Source organism: Lissotriton vulgaris, chromosome 6, assembly GCF_964263255.1.
Source record: "Lissotriton vulgaris chromosome 6, aLisVul1.2, whole genome shotgun sequence".
Classification (NCBI taxonomy): domain Eukaryota; kingdom Metazoa; phylum Chordata; class Amphibia; order Caudata; family Salamandridae; genus Lissotriton; species Lissotriton vulgaris.
In genome coordinates this window covers 1611796626-1611815704 of record NC_141694.1, presented here as the reverse complement: position 1 = coordinate 1611815704, position 19079 = coordinate 1611796626, and the positions used below count along the sequence as shown (strand labels likewise).

General features: G+C 44.7%; 1 protein-coding gene across 1 annotated transcript in view; it reads left to right on the top strand.

The window, feature by feature from the left end:
- The window catches only part of CRIPT (CXXC repeat containing interactor of PDZ3 domain), a 197424-nt gene that overhangs the window by 154462 nt on the left and 23883 nt on the right, over positions 1-19079 (top strand). Inside the window, exon 4 of the mRNA XM_086927780.1 lies at positions 2204-2307. Within this exon, the coding sequence (XP_086783906.1) occupies positions 2204-2307 (104 nt within the window). The remainder of the gene's footprint in view (positions 1-2203; positions 2308-19079) is intronic.

Sequence of the window (19079 nt, the reverse complement as noted above, 5' to 3'; positions counted from 1 at the left end):
CTCTCGTGTCCAGTCACCCCTCTCCTGCCCAGTCACCCCTCTCCTGCCCAGTCACCGTTCTCCTGCCAGAGACTTTTTAGGTCGATCCTGAGCAGCGCATGTGCTGCTCTTCGAAGCACGCTGTATTCAGGTATGGACTTGCTAAGATAAGCTTGCAGTTTTGTCCTATCGCTGAAGGTTGGTAGGCTGGGGAAGAAGTGTCTGGGGCGTCCTTTAAACAAGCATTTGCAATGCAATAGGTCTCACTTTTGCAAAAGTTTAAGCTATTAGCATTGTAAATGAGAGTGCCTTTTATTTATGTTTTAAAAGCAAAAACATAAATAAAAGGCATTGCCATTTACAATGCCAATAGCTCTAACTTTAATAATGCGAGACCTATTGCATTGCAAATGCTTGTTAGAAAATAACCACCGTTTTGCAAAACCATGTTTGCGATAACCAATGAGTCAAAAGTAATTCTAGATTATGTCATTGGGGCAATTGAGTTTATAAACACTATTGAGGTTGGAATTTTTTTTTAACCTTAGGGCTTCGATCTCTGAAGGAGTTTTGAAAAGAACTTCTATTCACATTGAAGAACTCATCATAGAGTAAAATAAAATCTATGGAGATTTACTCTATGTTGTGCTCTGGTATCGCCCCATGAGAGAGACATTCAGCACTCCCCGTGCTAGGCTCCTTGGAATAAAGACTCTTGCTCCTTCGTTAAGCAAAAAAACAGAATTTATTGTAAGGAACAGGTAGGGTACCTTGTTCTTGATCGTTTTGAGTACACAGTGGTTCATTAGTCTGACTGCCCTGATATGCTTTTGCTAGTGAAAGACTACCCCCTGTTATATACCTCAACAAAACATGAACTGGCAATAGAGTTCTTCGAACCCTCAGCATCAGCAAAGAGAGGAGGTAACATACTTTCGGTTCACACCGCCTCTCCTGTCCGAGCGTTTGAAGAACTCTGGGCATTTTTAAAAAATCGTTGGAGTTGTGGGAAAACAACGGGAGTGGTGTAAGATTCAACTAGATTTAACCCAAATCTCTCTCCCAACTTGGGGTGCAAGTATCAACATGTGTATTACGAGGAGGAAGGCAAACATAGCTTCTGGGTGTCTTTAATGCCACCTCATTAGCAACCTTGATGTCAAGACCGCTAGAAAATCTCGATTGTTTCAGTTTACATGTTGAGATTCTTCTGATCTTTTTTTATTTGATATTTCTTTGAAGCACCCATCTGAACAATTGACAGGGGCTCTGCTTGGGTGCCTTCTATGTACAAGATTTGCCATGGTAGAGTCTTTGCTTATCCGAGGAATTCAAGATGGCATTATAACCATCACCACCACCGCTTCTGGTATAGATGTGCTTGCCTTACCAGATTACTTACCCCCTTTTGGACCCTTTTTTAAACATGGGAAAGATTTCAATTATAGTTGCCTAAGAAATTTGCTACCAATTTTCTCAAACAACTAGCTTAAGCAAAGGTCCTCATCAACATGTATGGTCGGATTTTTGGCGGCACCTCATGCGGCAATGGTTTACCAACTTCGGAAAAGCGTCCCTCACCCCTCCAGGGTACTCTACAGTGGCTGACCTCCACAAAGACTTTACAACATAATTATCGCTAACAACATTCAAATTAGATTTAATAACCCACACTTATTAACATTCTGCATCTCCAATAAAATTGACAACATAGCTAACACATGGTCAGAACTTGACACAGATTTCTCTTTGAGGGCCAAAATGGAAGATAACACGTTTTAAATGCAAAACAAAATAGTTGAAGAAATGCCTCTTGGAGTTCGTCCACCTCCATTATTAGACTGAGCACTTGGGAACAGAAAGTGATCTTGATCGGAAGAGGCCCCTAAAGATGAGGTACTGCTATTGGTACTACTATATAATGTCGGAAGAGAAGGACGAGAAGGACAAATGGTTGGATTAATGTTGGATTATACTTCGTCACCCTGAGCACAGACCGGGGAACGGCATGCAGAAGATCCAGCCCCTGTCCCTGGTCGAAAGTGGAGATTGACGTCTAGCAGGGTATAATGAACTCTGCACATACTTCCCTGGGTGAATATGGTGGTGTTTGAGCTCATGTATTATCTTGAGGGTATTGCTTGTGCTTTTTTTTTTATTTCTCCTGTACTGTGATTTGTCTTAAAAATTGTTCTGTCTCATTGTTTCTACATTTTATTTCTAGGTTTGATCCTTATGGAAGAAATAAGTTTGCAATATGCAGAATCTGTAAAAGTTCTGTTCACCAGCCAGGATCCCACTATTGCCAAGGATGCGCCTATAAAAAGGGTGAGTAGGGTGAAACATTTCTATTCCACTTCCATGCATACTTCATGCTGTAAATGCCTGACGTTCCAGTTTCTTGTCTGTTTTTTTTAAGTAATCTTTTGTCTTATAATTTAAGGCCAGTGTTTTAATTGCTACCAGAGCAAGTGAAGAGGATTAGCATTACTTTCAATAAATCGTGCTGAGTTTTCTTCTTTTACAACCAAAGAAACCTAATGCTGACCAGGATTTCCGTTTATTAGCCCAACCTCCTCTTCTATATATGGAACTACCTAGACAGTTGAGTCGAACTGTGTGACTTACCCATGTTGCGTTTGGCAAGAATACCAATAGCTACGGCACACCGTGCACTGCCCTATTTTGAAGGCATCCATTCGATAAAATAAAATGTGTTGTACCTTGGAGAGTTTAAATAATGTACATTGGAATTTATTGTGACTTTTGGCTACTAAGACTACATGGCATTAAAAGATGGTAATAATGGACTATGATCAAATTATAGCCTTGAAAAAGTGACGAAAAATCAAGAAATGTAAATGATAAAAGGCTGCGTCAGTTATCATTTGAAAAAGCAATTAATAATGAAAAATTTCCTAGCTTTCGTAATGGAAAGTTTCAATTCTGTTAAGGACAGAGAGGCAAGGATTAGGCATCACCTTTCTTTTTTTATTATCAGCAGCCGCCATTCAAATATAAACAACCTGATAGGACTTTGTTTCCCATGATGCCAGGGAAACCACGAAGTACCAGCAAAGAACAGAACTGTACAATCAGGAGCCACGAGCCCCCGTAATCGCCAGCATCCTTGCTTGAACTGCCTGTATCTTCCTGCAATCAAGCCATTCATTGAAGATTCGATCCTGCACCAACCCTGGCTCTAGAAGATTTCACTCCTGTTGAGCCGCTAACCCCAGCAAGTGTCAATCTTGCTTCGCAGATTTCGATCTGTAAGGCAGAGAATGTCAATGAACGCTACTTAATGGACAAAGTAACGCAACATCAAGCAAAGAAATTTCCTACAGATATTACAGGGACACTGGAAACTTCTTACTTACTCCCATACGTTGATCCAAGAACCCGGGCGGGTCCTGATTCATCAGCTGGAGGGCTTATCCTTGCCTCCCTGTCCTTAATAGAATTTAAACTTTCCCTTTCGAAAGCTAGGACATTTTTCATTCTATGTCAGGACACCGAGGCGCGGATTAGGCTAGTTCAAAGGTTATCTACTACCAGAGCCGCAATGGAGGAGACTGGTTTGAAATAGAACCTCTTGAAGGTTGAATCTGACGACCAGTCTACTGCGTTTAGCATATCCTCCAAGCAGACTCCTAGCACAAATGCTTAGGAGGCCATTTCTCCTCGTGCTGAATGCTCACCAAAAACCTTGGTATCTATGCTGGCCTCCAACATAATCCACCAAACCAATTAGCAGTTGTTTCTCACAATGAGGTCCTAGTTCCGCTATCATGACCTCATAAGCCTTGACGCATACGACGCATAGCTTGGGAACATCCAGAAATGGCGGGTAGGACATCACCCGAGATTGACTCTTCATACTCTGAGTGACGTACATGGTAAACTCGTCCGGAGTGAAGGACCTCCCTGTCACGTCCAGGGCCCGATGTCCGGCACCCTCCTACATGAGATGAGACACAACAGCATGGCTAACTTGGCCAATATTTGCTTCCGCTTGAGATACTTATTGCTTGGCCATCCGGTCAATAATTTCAGGACCTCATTTACATCCCAAAGTACGGAGTACCTAGGCTCTGGTGGGAGAAGGACAGTAGGATCCCACAGAACAATTTCCGGAACAGCGGGTGCTACCCTACAAGAAGACCTGCACTATTGCATGGCCCGCAGAGATAGCCGAGCAAAAGGTGTTGACTGAGCGATAAGCGATCCCCCCCGCACCCCTCCAGAGGCGAGAAGGCTAGGAAGTTGAAGACCTGAACGTCTGTCCCCACGGGATCCAGACCCCTTCGCAGGCCCCAAACCATCCAGCACGACCAGGCTGATCGGTATCTCTTAACTGTACCGTCAGCCCAGGCGAGAAAGTCTTCTGCACTTTTCGAAAGGCCCAGGACTTGCTAATAAGACCTGTAATCCTCCACACCATAAGCGGAAGGCCGTCTTTCATCACCACAGAATGAGGATTGCCGGATGGATCTCTCAGGAGATGAGTTAATGGGTGCAGATGGATTTGAGAAGCCCAAGAAAGTTCCATCAGAACTGGATACCACACTTGCGACTTCCATACCTGAGTCCACCAGATCTGCCCCTGTCGGCGCACTTAAGTCGTCAACTTCATGATCATCGCGAACGAGGGAAAGGATCCTTGTAGGCCCCTAGTAAGTGGAGCCCCTGATACCCAAGGCCTGGAGCTAAAGAGGGCCCTTAAGGCTGTGGCACAAATGGTGCCACCCAAAGGGACCCCTCGCCAAGCTCACACAAAATTGCCATTGCAGCCTGCGTGTCTTGGTGCAGAGTAAATGAAGGGTTGACATGGCACACATCCCTGTGTGCCATGCCTACAAAGCACTGCATGTGCTATAGGTAAGTCACCCCTACAACAGGTCTTACAGCTTTAAGACAGAGTGCCCTACATGTCCCTGTGATATCTAAGCTCATCCATTGATATTTCATGTGTACAGGGAAGCCATGACTAGTACATGAGCTGGACACTTGTGATGACAAGTTCCCCAGCTGCATGATTGCTTCAATGTACCCCGGTGTGTTTGGTACCAAACACCTTGTCTTAATAAACCCACAGTGATGGCTTTGCTGGATTTATTAATAAATGCAACCAAAGAGCAACTTCGAGGTGTCCCCTGAAAACCTACTGACTACAAGTGTGTTGACCAGCCAGCCATCATAAACAGGTTTCTGACCACAGCTTCACAGGCCCGGTCGCCTTTGTTATGTGACTCGGGCCTCTCCAGCTTGTGGAGAAGCCCAAACCCTTGTCCTGACACCAATTTTTGGAGGCAAGACAGGTGGGAATATTAGTAAGATAAGGAAGTGTGCCCACATTCGGCCAGCACCACCCCTAGGGTGGGCTAGCTGATGAGGACCCGACTTTTCAGATTCCTCCATCTTGTTTTGGACGAATTAGCATTCTAGGGTCAGGGTTATGCCCACCTCCCGCAGGAAGTGGTCATATAGAAGGTATTGACACCCTAAGGTAGGTAGCCCATTGGCGACCTTGCAGCTCCCCGGCCAAACTGATTCCTAGATGACCAAGAGAAGGTACTCGTGCTCTGGAAGGTCAGATCTGTCTCCCCACGAAGCGTGAAGACACGAGGACCAATCTGAGCAGTGCAGCACCAACACCCATGGTACCGGATGACCTGCACCAAACACCAACAGTGAGAGTCCAGTCCCGGTTCTCACTGACTAGGACCAATTAGCTATCGAGGGACGTCCGCATCATTGAGACCCACTACATGAGTGGGCCAGCTGCCTTGATTTCTCCTCTGCCTGCTGTTTGTCCCTGACCACGAGGTGCATCTTTGTGCACCCAGCCAACCAAACCACTCTGCACCTGAGCCTACCGGCCTGGGTCTCGATGATCTGGCTTTGCCCCTTGCTCCTAAGCCCCCATTTGGGAGCTCTGGGACATGCCTTAAAGTCTCCCTTCACAGCCTGTTTACAGGTGGCCCCCCTTCATCGTAGCTACCAACCTCACCAACACCCTGCTTATGCTAGAACTCAGGCGGTTCCCAAAGAACTGCTGGTAGCACTTTAGACCTTGGCCTCATACAACTCCGAACCCTGATGGTTTACCCCATGAAACCGACTTTACCTACCTTTATGCTGCTTTGACTTTTCCTCCCATAGGATTGCATTGTGCTTAAAAGCGCACAGATTTGAACGTTTTACTTACCTGTGAATATTATTAACTAAGGCAACACTTACCTCTAAACAATGTTCTTTTTACATATGTTTCAAACCCAAGAATTTGTATTTTTCTAATTTGGTCTTGCATTTATTCTTTGAGTGTGTGTCTAATTTATTGCCTCTGTGAGTACAACATCTGCTTAGCACTATCCTCTGATAAACCTAACTACTCGCCCACACTACCAAAAAAGAGAGTGTTAGTATTTTCTGCTTTAGTCTCTGTAAAACAATTGGGGACCCAGTGGACTCTCTGCACAGTGTACTTCGCTTTAGTACACTATATAGAGAGACAGCTTCCTACACTAAACAGCTCAAATTTATCAACATTTGTTTTCTACTTCTAAGCCGTAAGACAAACCAACAGATGTCCCTGCACTCCAGAGTCTTTGTTAAAAAAAATACTAGCCCCCGGAATGCTGGAAATTCAAACAAACCTCTGCTGGGGTTATCCATGTCTCCCCCTGGGACACTTAGGGCAACGTTGAAGGAAACGTTTGTGGGAGGGCTGCTGCACATCTGGCAGCCCCCACAGCATTCCATAAAACTGTTGGGGTACAGATATCTCTGTTAAAATTAAATCTAAGAGCCTGTAATCTCTGTACACCATGCTCCGCTCACCGGCGGCCTCCCTGTTCGGATTAATTCTGTATTGAACAGCTAATGATATCCGTGATGCAACACTTGTCCGTTACACGGGTGGTCTTAATGGTTTCCCTAGTGACCATCATGTTACTGGCCTTATTGGTTCAGCCCTGATCCAGTCAGGCTCTGCTAGTGGTTTCCATTGTCTTTGGAACGCTTCCTAGATATACTTTGGTTACTTCTGCTTGATAGGAGCCCCTATATCCACCTATGTACTCCTGGTTTGATTTCCGCTTCTCCGCTCCCACTTATCAGCAGACGGGACCTGTAATTAAGTGCCCAATCTTTAAATTCTTGTCCTGATGTTGAACTGCCATTGCTTAAAGGTCGAAACATTGTCGACTACAGATGTTATGTAAACTCCCATTTTTTTTTTTACCTCAAGTCTAAAGATTCCTCAAGGAGTCTAGAGTCCCATGTCTTTTACTCTGATGCACTTTTCACTCTTGATTCACATTGGCACTTTTTTCACGTTTGTGAGCACTTTCTCACATATAAATATTGCAGCTTTTATTTGTGATATTGTGTAAATAAATTGTATTGATGCTTACTTAATATGGTTGGGTAATGAACTTTTTAACCAGGTCCACAAATATCTAAATTGCATAGAGTTCTAGATGTACGTATCCTCTGTGGATATCTGCTGCATCCGCCAAGTTGTTTAATAAGGATTCTTTGAATAAGTCTACACGGAACCCTTGTTGTTTGCTGTACAGGAAATCCAAGTATGAGCTTAGTTGGATAAATATGACAGAAGCTGATGTTCCGTTAGGAATGCAGATATCACAAAAGTGACTTTGGATCTACACCCAGTGTCCATTTTTAACATAGGAATGGTACCTCACCTGAATCGCGAGAATTTAGTAGGGCAAAACTGTACTTTGCTGCAGATTTCCCCCGTAATGTGTAATTCAGTAAAGCACCCTTTTATCAGGGAAATACTGCAGACGTACACTGTGAAGGCGCACTCACAATGCACGACCTACACGAGGTTAGCACCAATGCCTATCTAAATGATCTCTTCTGCAATAAGTTATCTGTACGCAGATCCTGAGCTAGTCCGTACTCTCACATGCTCAACCGAAACACGTGTGTTCACAGGTAACCAGTCTAGAGTCTGTTACGCACCAGTAGACCTTGTTGTAAAAGGCAGACACTGACAGCAATCACTCTCAGTCCATTTTCCCAGAATTTACAGGAAATGAATCTGTGAGATGCACTCACAGTAAAACTCGAAAACAAGGAGGTGAAAAGCAAGAAATCCAGCAGGCTAAATGGGTCGTAACTCGGTTTGCTACACTTCCCTTAACAGAATGTGAAAAGTAATATTGCCTGCTGTATCATCTAGAAGGTACGAGCATTTTCAATGCAATAGGCCCCGCTTTTACGAGAGTTTGAGCTATTGGCATTTAAAATGACAATGCCTTTTATTTATGTGTTGTTTTTAAAACAGATAAATAAAAGGCATTGTCATTTACAATGCAATAGATTTAATTCTCTCAAATGTGAGACCTATTGAATTTTAAATGCGTTTGGCGCTCATGCTATAAATATTTGTTTTTTAAAGCGTTAGGAGACAGCGTGTTCTGCCTGCAACAACAGGCTGGGCAAAGCTATTTGAGAGAATAGTGCTCGGAGGCTGTAACTAAAGCCTACCGAGTAACGACACACGTACCAGAGGGTGTCACAATGGGAGGGTACAAAATGAAACAAGCTTGCTAAGGAGGGACTACTAAGCCTATTGACCGCTTACTACGGAGGGACCACTAAGCCTATTGACCACTTACTACGGAGGGACTACTAAGCCTATTGACCAATGAACAGCCACAGTTTACATTGGACAATGACACAGGCCAATGAAAAACATGGGTGGAGAGTGGGCGAAGCTTCAAGTCCCTACCTGAATACAGCATGCCTCACAGAGCAGCGCATGCACCGCCCAGGCTCGACCTCAAAACTGTCCTTTCACTGAGACATTATACCAGCTGTTCGGGCACTGCCTGAGTGCCCTGCAGGCCAGTCAGACACAGCCAGTTCCTGGCGCACTGAAACATATTTGTGCCAAGGGGAGGGAAGTATTTAGTTTTCTGCCCAGCCGTAGTAGTCCAAAGTGGCAAATGTGTTTTAATGTCACCAGGATGAGCGAGTCAAGTTCCATGCAGACAACTATCATTCAAGGAGTTGTGGAGGTGTTCTTTCGACTCTTCAACAGAGCACTGGGGGACCAGGCTGCTGCTGCCTTCCCCTAGGTGAAGTGGCATGTTGTCCCTCTTCTTTGCCCAGCTCCCAAAATGCTGTCAACCTCTGCTACTTATAGCAGGCAACCCTACACCCCCTGCTGGGCAATCCGTAGGGACCCAGCTATTTGCTGCACCCTAGAACCGACCTTGCTTGGCCATCTGGATCATAATATTAGCTAACCCATTAATATGTTGTTTTTTCCCACTCAATTGCATTGATTCTATTGACCCTGGAAGGATGAAAGATTCAAACCAGTCAAGTGCAGGGTACACCCAGATGTAGGCAGTGTGGGGTCAACCCACAGAGCTATCTTGAGGCAGAGGCTAGCCTTGAGAAGAATAAATTCGTTTTTTATTCCTTCATGCTGCTTCTTGCTAGGGTGGGAATCTTGCCTACGCCCCAGTCACAATGCAGGAATCGGTGTGGCTAGTAGACTGGCAAGTAGCTGTTGCTTTCCGCTCCATATGACTGCCACAGCTGCATGTCCACGGATTAACCCCCAAATCTGACTTGCTTACAACCTCATTCTCTATTCTCCGATAAGGGTACGTCTCTTGTGGATTTTCGGATCACTTTTTTTTTTTTTATGTTTGAAAGCTTTATTGAAGTAAATAATCAATCCAACAAGGTAACACCAGCATATATAAATGAGGAAGAGGGAGTATGATAAAAGGATAAAAATAAAGCTGATGGTACAAATGAGGAACAAAGCATTTTAAGCGTTTTTAAGAGGGGGGGGAAAGGAGGGAGGGAGAAAAAAAAACAAAAAAGGGAGGGGGAGTGAGAAAAAACCTAGCAATAAGTCATAAACGGAAAATTGCAGTAATTATGAACAACAAGCATAAGAAAGTACAGTAAAGGCACCAATGACTATAAATAACGATAAATATATGATCTAAAAGGCATTAAATAACATATTATGAAGTATAAAACGGCATAAGTGAGAGAGTAAGTAAAATGAGTAGGTATTGGAGTATACTTATTCAAGGGGGCTTAAAGTTGGCAGAGGAAAATGTAGAGGGTTTGGTCTTGGCAGCTTGATCCAAATGTAAAGTTAAGGGCAACCAGTATAAGTCAACATTACGAGAGGGTTTGCACATGGCTGCGAAGGCTACGTCAAGCCTATGGGAGTGGCAGAGTAAGTTCCACCAACAGACCATGGAAAGTTTGTGTAGAGACTTCCAGTTGGAAGAAATGTGTTGGAGGGCAAGGGCAAGCATGAGGTCAAAGAGACCTTTCGAGTGTGGTGGGAGGTCAAGAGAATCAGACAGACTGCCTAGAAACACCAAGGAAGCTGAGAAAGGGATAGAGAAGTGAAAGATATGAGAAATACGGGTCCACACCTGTGTCCAGAAAAGGCGGACGGAAGGACAGAGAAAGAAAAGGTGAAAGGAATCTGCATTGGCAGCTTTGCAAGTCCAGCAAACAGCACTAGAAGAGGGCACGAAACAGGATAAGGAAAGAGGAGAAAAGTAGAGTCTATGATAAAAGAAAAAGAGAGATTGAGTCAGAGAGGCATTGCGGGAGGTTTTGAGAGATTTAGCCCAAATTTTATCCCAAAGAGAAATCGGCCATATAGAATCGAGATCTTTCTCCCAAGAGAGTTCTAATTTCGATTTGGGGCGATCAGGGTCAGAAGCAGAGAAAAATCGGTAGATAAGGGAGGCCTTAGGGACAGCAGAAAGAAGGGTAAGTAAAGAAGAAGATGATGGAGGTGAGGCGGCAGAATCGAGAGAGTAGTATCGTTCAAGGACAGTTTCCATAAGAATGAAGTATTTCTTCGCGAAGGAGGAAGGGCATTGGAAGGAGGACTGAAATTGAGGAAAGGAGCGAGGGGACAAGCCATCGAAAAGATGATGAACCCAGATAACACCCCTCGATCTCCAGGTAGGCCAGGCAATGGGTCTATTCCGTATGAGAATGAGTGAATTATACCAAATGGGCATTAGCAGAAAGGACTCACGAGAAATAGGAACAGATAGGGTCAAGGGTCGCAAAAGAGATAAAGTGTGTCGAAAAATAGGGGAGACAAGACACGAAGCTTTAGCGGTGAATTGGAGAACTTCTTTAAATGAATGTGGAAGTAATAGATCACGCTCAACAGAAAGCCAAAGTGGGGACAGAAAGGAGATGTCCTGTGACAACCAACGAGAAGCTTGACGGAGGGAAAAGGATTTGTGGTAGAGACGGAAATCCGGAAAATTAGTACCACCATTCACTTTTGGTTTACGAAGGGATGAGAGTGAGATGCGCGCTTTTTTCTGTTTCCAGAGGAATTTGGACAAGACAGAGTCAATACGACGAAAATAAAGAGACGGAATATGGATCGGGAGCATGGAAAGTAAATAAATTAAGATTGGAGCAATCATCATTTTAATGGAGTCAAGACGCCCCCACCATGAGAGAAAAAGGGGATTCCAGGAGGAGAGGAGGGCATCTATCCTAGAGACAACGGCGTTCATAGTAAGACGAACAGATGATGAGGAAGAGTTGGAAAAAAGTACACCTAGATATTTAAGTTTCTTACTCTGCCAAGCAAAGCCAGTGGAAGAAAAGAAGTGCGGAAGACAGAATTTAGTGAGGGGAAGAATCTCAGTCTTATCCGAGTTGATTTTATACCCGGAGACCAAGGAAAAACGTTCAAATTCAGCCAATAGGGAGGGGACTGAGGTAGTAGGGTCAGAAATAAAAAGAAGGATGTCATCAGCATATGCAGATAATTTAAGTTGATTGGGTCCATATGGAAAGCCAGAGATGGAAGAATTATTACGAATAGAGGTCAAAAAGGGTTCAAGAGCGAGGATGAACAAAAGAGGGGAAAGAGGGGAAAGAGGACAACCCTGGCGGACCCCGCGTTTAAGAGTAAAGGATGAGGAAAGTTTACCATTGACTAAAACAGAGGCTCTAGGCATGGAATAGATTAAGGAGACATAGGAAATGAATTTTGGGCCAAAACCATGCCATTTCAGGGAAGCCATAAGAAACGACCAATCAACTCGGTCGAAAGCTTTTTCAGCATCCACTGAGATGGCTGCAAGAGGGATGGATAAGGAGGGGGCTTTACTGAGGACATTCAGGAATAGTCTAGAGTTGTCCGAAGTGAGACGACCTTTAACAAAGCCGCATTGCTCTTTCCCTATGAGGTGAGGTAGAAGGGGATCAAGGCGAAGAGCGAGAAGTTTAGCAAACAATTTATAATCTACGTTGACCAAAGATATTGGCCGATAGTTTTTGCAAAATTTGGGATCACGACCTTCTTTAGGGATGAGGCAAATAGTGGCGTCCTGGAATGACCCTTGAGCGAGGCCTTCGGAACAAAAGGACTGAAAAAGGAGAAGAAGATGAGGTAAAAGAATGTCGGAAAAATGGAGATAAAATTCAACCGGAAAGCCATCAGGACCGGGGGTCTTGCCTTTGGTAAGAGACGTCAATGCCGTGGATAATTCAGAAAGGCTAATGTCAGAGTCTAGAGTCGAGAAATTGATCTGGGAGGTATCAGGTGTAGGTAGACGAGCAAAATATGATTGAAGAAGATCTGGGGTAGGGGGATTTTCAGGAGTATATAAAGTTTCATAGAAAGAATGAAACTGCTCCAAAATATCCTTATCCGTATGGAGGAGAGTATTGGAAGGAGAATAAATAGCATCAATAACAGTCCGCTCCTTCCGTGATTTGAGGTAATTAGCAAGCAGCTTACCGGATTTATTGCGGCCCCCGTAATACCGAGCACTACTGCGGAGAAGATAAGAAGAGGCCGAATCCGTGGTGAGCTTATTAAAGGCAATTTTAGAACGAAGAAGTTCAGGAGACATCTGATTTGGAGAAGAAGTATAAAATCGGTGTTCAAGTGACTTAATATGTTGTAGAGCGATCTTGCGTTTATGAAGAAACGCTTTCTTTTTCTTGGAGACAAAGTCAATAATGAAACCTCGGGCCGTGGCTTTAAACGAATCCCAGAGGGTGTGCAAAGGGGTAGTAGGTGTAGAATTAAGGTGGAAGAATTCTGAAGTGAAAGAACGAAATGCTGAAGAGAAAGTGGGATCAGTGAGAAGAGAAGAGTTAAAGCGCCAGCGAGAAGATTTAGGGGTAGGGGGGAGAAGATCAAAGACAGTAAGAACAGGGGCATGATCAGAGATGACAATAGGTTCAATGGAAGAGGAAAGAAGATGTTGAGATAAGGAGGAAGAAAGGAAAATGTAATCCAAACGGGAGAAGGAAGAATGAGGGGGAGAGAAAAAGGAAAAATCCAAAGTGTCCGGATGTGTGATCCTCCAGGAGTCAATGAGATGAACCTGAGAGATAGTGTCAAGAAACTGTTTGTGAGGTTTATGAGGAATGAAACGAACAGAAGATTTACGGTCTAAAAAGGGGTCTACAATCTGGTTACAGTCTCCACCTAATAGAAAGGCGTCGTCCTTGTATTGGATACATTTTGCTGTGATCATGGGCCAAAAAGAAGAATCAGGGCATGTAGGACCATAAACATTCAGTATAGTAATCGGGATAGCATTGACAAGCAGCTTAACTAAGATCCAGCGACCTTCTTCATCTCTCTCTTCAAGGAGCAGTTTACACTTGAGACGTTTGTGAACTAGAATAGCAACCCCATTTTTTTTATGAAGAGCAGGTGAAAAGAAAACATCGCCGACCCAAAGTCTTTTGAGTTTCAAAGACTCAACGTCAGAGAGGTGTGTTTCTTGGATAAGAGCAACATCAGGATTATAAGAGGAGAGGTGGGAAAGAACTCTCTGCCGTTTAATAGGATGGTTAAAGCCTTTAACATTCCAGGAAATGACGTTAAACATGAGACTGTATAACACTAATTAGAAATAACAGGTGCAAAAACATACTGTACAAGCAATAAGGTGAAGTAGAAACCATATAAGCCATTAGAACTAGGGAATGGAAAAATGGATAAACATATTGTATGAGCAATAGGTTAAACTGCAAAAAATCGAAAAATATTAGAACCATTGAAAAGGTAGAAAGAAGAATAGGAGGAAAAGGAAAAAGAAAGGGGGAAAGGGAAAAGGCGAGGGGAGAGGAAAGAAGGTTAGCAAAGGATGGTGAAAAAGGAAAAGAGAGAAGGCATAGAAGACAGTACAAATCCAAAAGGATGACTGTAATAAACATACCTGAAGGGGGTAATACACAAAGGGAAGGCGGGGAGGTGGTGATGCGTTACAAGACGGGGGGACCAGGAACAGGAGCGGAACCACACCGAGACCTCACAAAAGGGAAACGAAGGACTGAACAAGAAGGTGAAGGGGACATCCGAGAAGATCTGTGTATGGAAAAAGAAATTAATTAAGGACAACCGGAACAAGATACATGAGAAACATAACCAGAAATAGAAAAAGAGAAATGTTGAACGTAGTCAAGGAGACTGAAGAAAAGAAAAAATTCAAGAGGAGGAAAACGAAAAGACCAAGAGAAAAAGGCCAAGAAGAGTACATAGAACTAGAGAAAAAAGAGAGCTAGAGAGCAAAACATGAATACAACAGAAACATTTCAGCCACTGTTTGATGGAGAGGAGGAGGCTTCCATCTCTTCCTCATTTTGTAGAAGAAGAAAATTACGTAGTTCACCAGGTTCCTGAAAAGACCAAGTCTTATTCCGATGAGTAACTCTGAAGGTACAAGGATGAAATAAGCCATAACGTGCACCAAGAGAACGCAGAGAGGGACGCATTGCCAGAAATTCCTTGCGTCTGGAGGCAGTAGCATTAGAGACATCCTGAGAGAAGTAAATTCGCTGACCTTGGAAAGACAATTGTTTTTTGGTTCGTGCTGCCGAGAGGATCAAAAGAAGGTCGGTGAACTTCAAAAACAGGATAATAACTCCACGGGGTTTGGCAGATGAAGATTGTCTGGCGCCAAGTCTATGTGCTCTTTGAATACTGATGGACGTAGAGGGAGGCATGTCCAAAAACTTCGGAAGGAAGGAAGTGAAGAAAGAGACTGGATCGTCCCCCTCAAGATTTTCCGGCAGATTGTAAATACGAAGGTTGTTTCTTCTGTTGCGATTTTCCAAATCCTCCGTGTGTTTCTGCAGAGAGAGGACAGTCTTTTCTAACGTTACAATGCGTTGCGTGTTGGGCTGAACCTCAGGGGTGAGTAGTTCAACAGAAGAAAGGCGAGCATCCATGGATTCCCATTTATCTTTCAGAAGCTGCATATCCTTGCTCGTCTCTTCGATAAAGGGACGCATTGCACGAAGTTCCTCCAAAATTTGATCAATAGGAGATGAGGAAGATAGGTCATCCGGTGTGGGAGAATGTTGTTTGAGGCGTTTACCAGCTGGAGCCGGAGGAGAGGGTCTATTGGAGATTGATTGGCCAGAGGGGGCACGCTGAGAGGAAGAAGTCGACATTTTAGTAGACTGAGGTAATGTAGGCCCAGCAGGCGAAGAAAGCTCCGAAGAACGCACCGAAGGATCAAAGAGAAACTTAGGTTTACGTAATGATACCATAGGGAGCTCCCCTGGAGACAACAATAAAGTTCAAGGCGCGTGGAATGATGCAAAAGAGCACTATAGAAGTAAGGAAGCCAGTCACTGGAGATAGAGAAGAAAATTCAAAAACATATCTCTGTGGGTTTCGCTGACAAGAGGAAAGCAATATCCTTGAAGACTTCAGGTGAGTGTGACAGGATTGCGCCAAAAACCAGACCTGAGGAAGCGCAGGTAAAGTACATTGAAAAAACGCCAGCGTCCTGAATGGTGTGGGTGCCGGTATTATTGTAGAAAAGAAAACAAAAGGCACAAAACCTGTCTCAGAAGAAAAAAGCTGTGAGGCATTCAGTGAGCAAACAGTGAGGAAAACAGTCGCATTATACCCCCAATGACGAGCGCTGTAGTGGCAAAGCGTGTGGGGAAACAGGTCTCACAGCGGGAGCTTCATAGCTGAAAAGTCTGAATAAACGCCTCAAAAAAGAGTAAATTGCAGCATAAATGCACTTTAAATGCTCACCCCCAAAGTTAGTGATGCCAAACAGTTCATGGTAGTCGAGGAAGCACTGGTTGGATGAGGAGGCGGAGGTCCGGTGTATCGTGGCTCGCCTAAAATGGCGGCTGCGTGAGGAGCAGCAAGAACATCACAGAAAGTGAAGAAAAACGGCAATTGAAAAGCCGCTCTTGCGCTCCGTGCGTTCTCCGGAGGGTCCGAAACTAAAATCCAGGAAGAAGAGGTGTAAATAATCCCCTTCACATCGGGGAATCTTCAAGGAGGTCGGGTGGTGCGGCGGAGCTCCGTAACTAGCCGGCCATCTTGCGCGGCAGCTAAGCCACGCCCCCTCGGATCACTTTTTTAAACGTGTAAAATAAGTGAAACGCATAGAGAAATCAAATAAACCCAGCTAACATGTGAGATACTACTTAAGCATGTGACGAACTGCCTGTCACCTCTCCCTTGAATGCACTGACTAGTCGTAGGAGGCGTGCGAGGTGCAGCCCTTTTTCCTCTCCCGTCTCTTTCCTTCTCACCAGAGTGCTTATTTGTGACATCTAGGGAAGTAAAGAGACAACAGGGTGACCGATTTAAATCTCTTTGCTGGGTGCTACCTTCTGATGTGACTTGTTGTCCACAGGGTTCATTTGCGATGTCCAGCCTCCCACTGCCTCTGTGTGGGACTGCCTTGCAGGGCCACACGTCCATTTATGGCATGATCTGTTGGCTATTATTATATTGTGATTATTGTACCACCCTCTTTCAAGGGCTCTGCATGTGTATTTTTCAACACTAGTACAATCTCCTTGGGAAAGGGAGAACAGGACTCGCTGCACTAATCCTAAGCCAGGTAAGCGGCAGAGATGTGTAGAGTCCGGTAGGCTGGGATAACTTAGAGGCTGTGGTCTTGGGGCTAAGGAGACAGAGAGCTGAAGGGTCACTGGGCAGCTGGCCCCGTTCCTCCTAGTGAGGGAATTGTGGGGTCTAGTTCGAACCAAAGGAAAGGTTAGACTAGGATGGAGAGGAAGAGTACACTAACTTATACCTTATGGTTGACTGGCGCTGGACATCGGCCAAGCCAGGCCATGGCCGTCAACATCTACTTTGTGGACAGAGCAGACCAAGGGCCTGACACTGATGGGTGTGAAGTCCATTTGCCCATCCTGCTGGCCGGTAGGGCAATGGGGCAAGATAACGTCTGTGCAAGCTGGACTTGTTCCAGACTCCTGCTGGGCTGGCAAGTTAGTGGGTGCTGGGGTCCAGTCTGCTGAGGTTTGGTTACCCTTTAAAAATTCCTCCAAGGAGCAGAAATACGAGATCAGCAAAACTATGTCCAGGCGGGAGGCAAACAAATTCAGCACTGTGGCTGTGCCTGCTCCATTTCTCACATGGCTTTAGCCAAAATGATGTGTGGAACAAGAAACTGAGCAGGACCTGTTCCCCGTGATGTAGGCCACTGATTGTTCGCGCATTTTCTTTCCATTTTAAAAATAATTCTTGTATTTTTCCATTCCTTTCATTTTAGCACAGGTCCCGGCGCTGAACACTTGACTTCAAATTTGACTTCATTGCACTCTGGGGCTGCCCGATTATTTACTTATTAAACTTCAAAGGCAACAGCAAATGAGAGGTTGGATAATCATCCATTTTAAAAAGTCTTGTGTTTCAAAGGAGGGAGCCTTGACCCAGGCTCCAGTACACGTCCACTGACTGCCAGTGTAGAAAGGGATTAGGGTCAAGTCAATCCGGACTCTGCACCAAACCTCTACTGAAAGATTCCAGGGTATACTTTGATCAAACTTACCTGTTAGAGACGGGGAGATGGTTGACACTAGAAAATCTAAACCTAGCTGTCCTGCCCGGTAAGGGTGTGAATGCCTTTTTATCCCAGCCCACTAGACCCTGAAATTACTTGCCTGTTATACTTCAGCCCTTATTGTAAGTTTTTTTTAGGATTCTTGATACGACCGGTAATGGCCCATTCCACACATCAAGGAGACTGCCAAGTGCCTTGAGCCTAAGCGCTAGGCTGACATACAGACCAGCAGCTCCGAAAGGAGTCATCTGTTTGTCAAGTTGACAAACAGATGTTTATTTTTTGGGTAAAAGCCCCCATACCACGCTTTCACTTTAACCACATGCGCGCTGCACTTATTCTGCTGCTATGCTGCCTTTTTAAAAAACCCATTGTTCATGACGAGCTGGGCTCGTCATCAGTGTTTGAGGAGGCTACACCATGACGAGCCCAGCTCGTCATCAGCCTCTAAGGGGTTAATAGCGTCCGCGCATCCTTCTCTAGACACGGTTTGTCTAAAGAAAGAGCATGGGCTCCATAAATGTGAAAGCCCTGCATGGGCACTAGTGAACAGTAAAATAAGTAAATGCGCCACTATGCTTAAGGCGGACCGACATTAGTATGTTAAAGAAAAAAAGAAACGCGGCCGCTATAGTTAAAGCGGACCGCAATTAATAAGTAAAATAAAAGCGGGCAGCGTGCTGCGACCAATTGGCCGGAATAGGGGCATAACATTAAACAAAATGGTGCTCACATCCAATATAATGCAGACAGTGTAACGCCATAAGTAACAGATCCAGTCCTCATGGAAGGTACCACATGGGGACAGGTCGGTAACAAGGAGGGACTAATAAGCCTCATTATCAATCGGAAGGCAGCATTTACCAAGGACAATGACACCAGCCAATCAGAAATATGGTGCGGAGAGAAGGCGAGGCTTCCACAGCAATACTCAACTACTGCCTGTTGTCGGGCGCTAGGGGGCGCACAGCGAAATGGCTGGGTAAGACCGCAGCTCCGCCGGACGGCTGAAAACGCGGCGCCCTACGGCCGCTCTAATGCCCGCAACCAACATCAGCGAACGAAGTTCCGGGCGTGTGAAGGTGGCAGGCACGCAATGTGATGGATATTGAGGTCTATTGTCCGGCACTTTGAGGGAGAAAAACGACAAACAAGCTCCGGGAGCCGATAGGGAAAGTGATGGCCGCCATCTTGTTTTCTTTCGCGCCCGAGTAACTGACGGCGTACTGG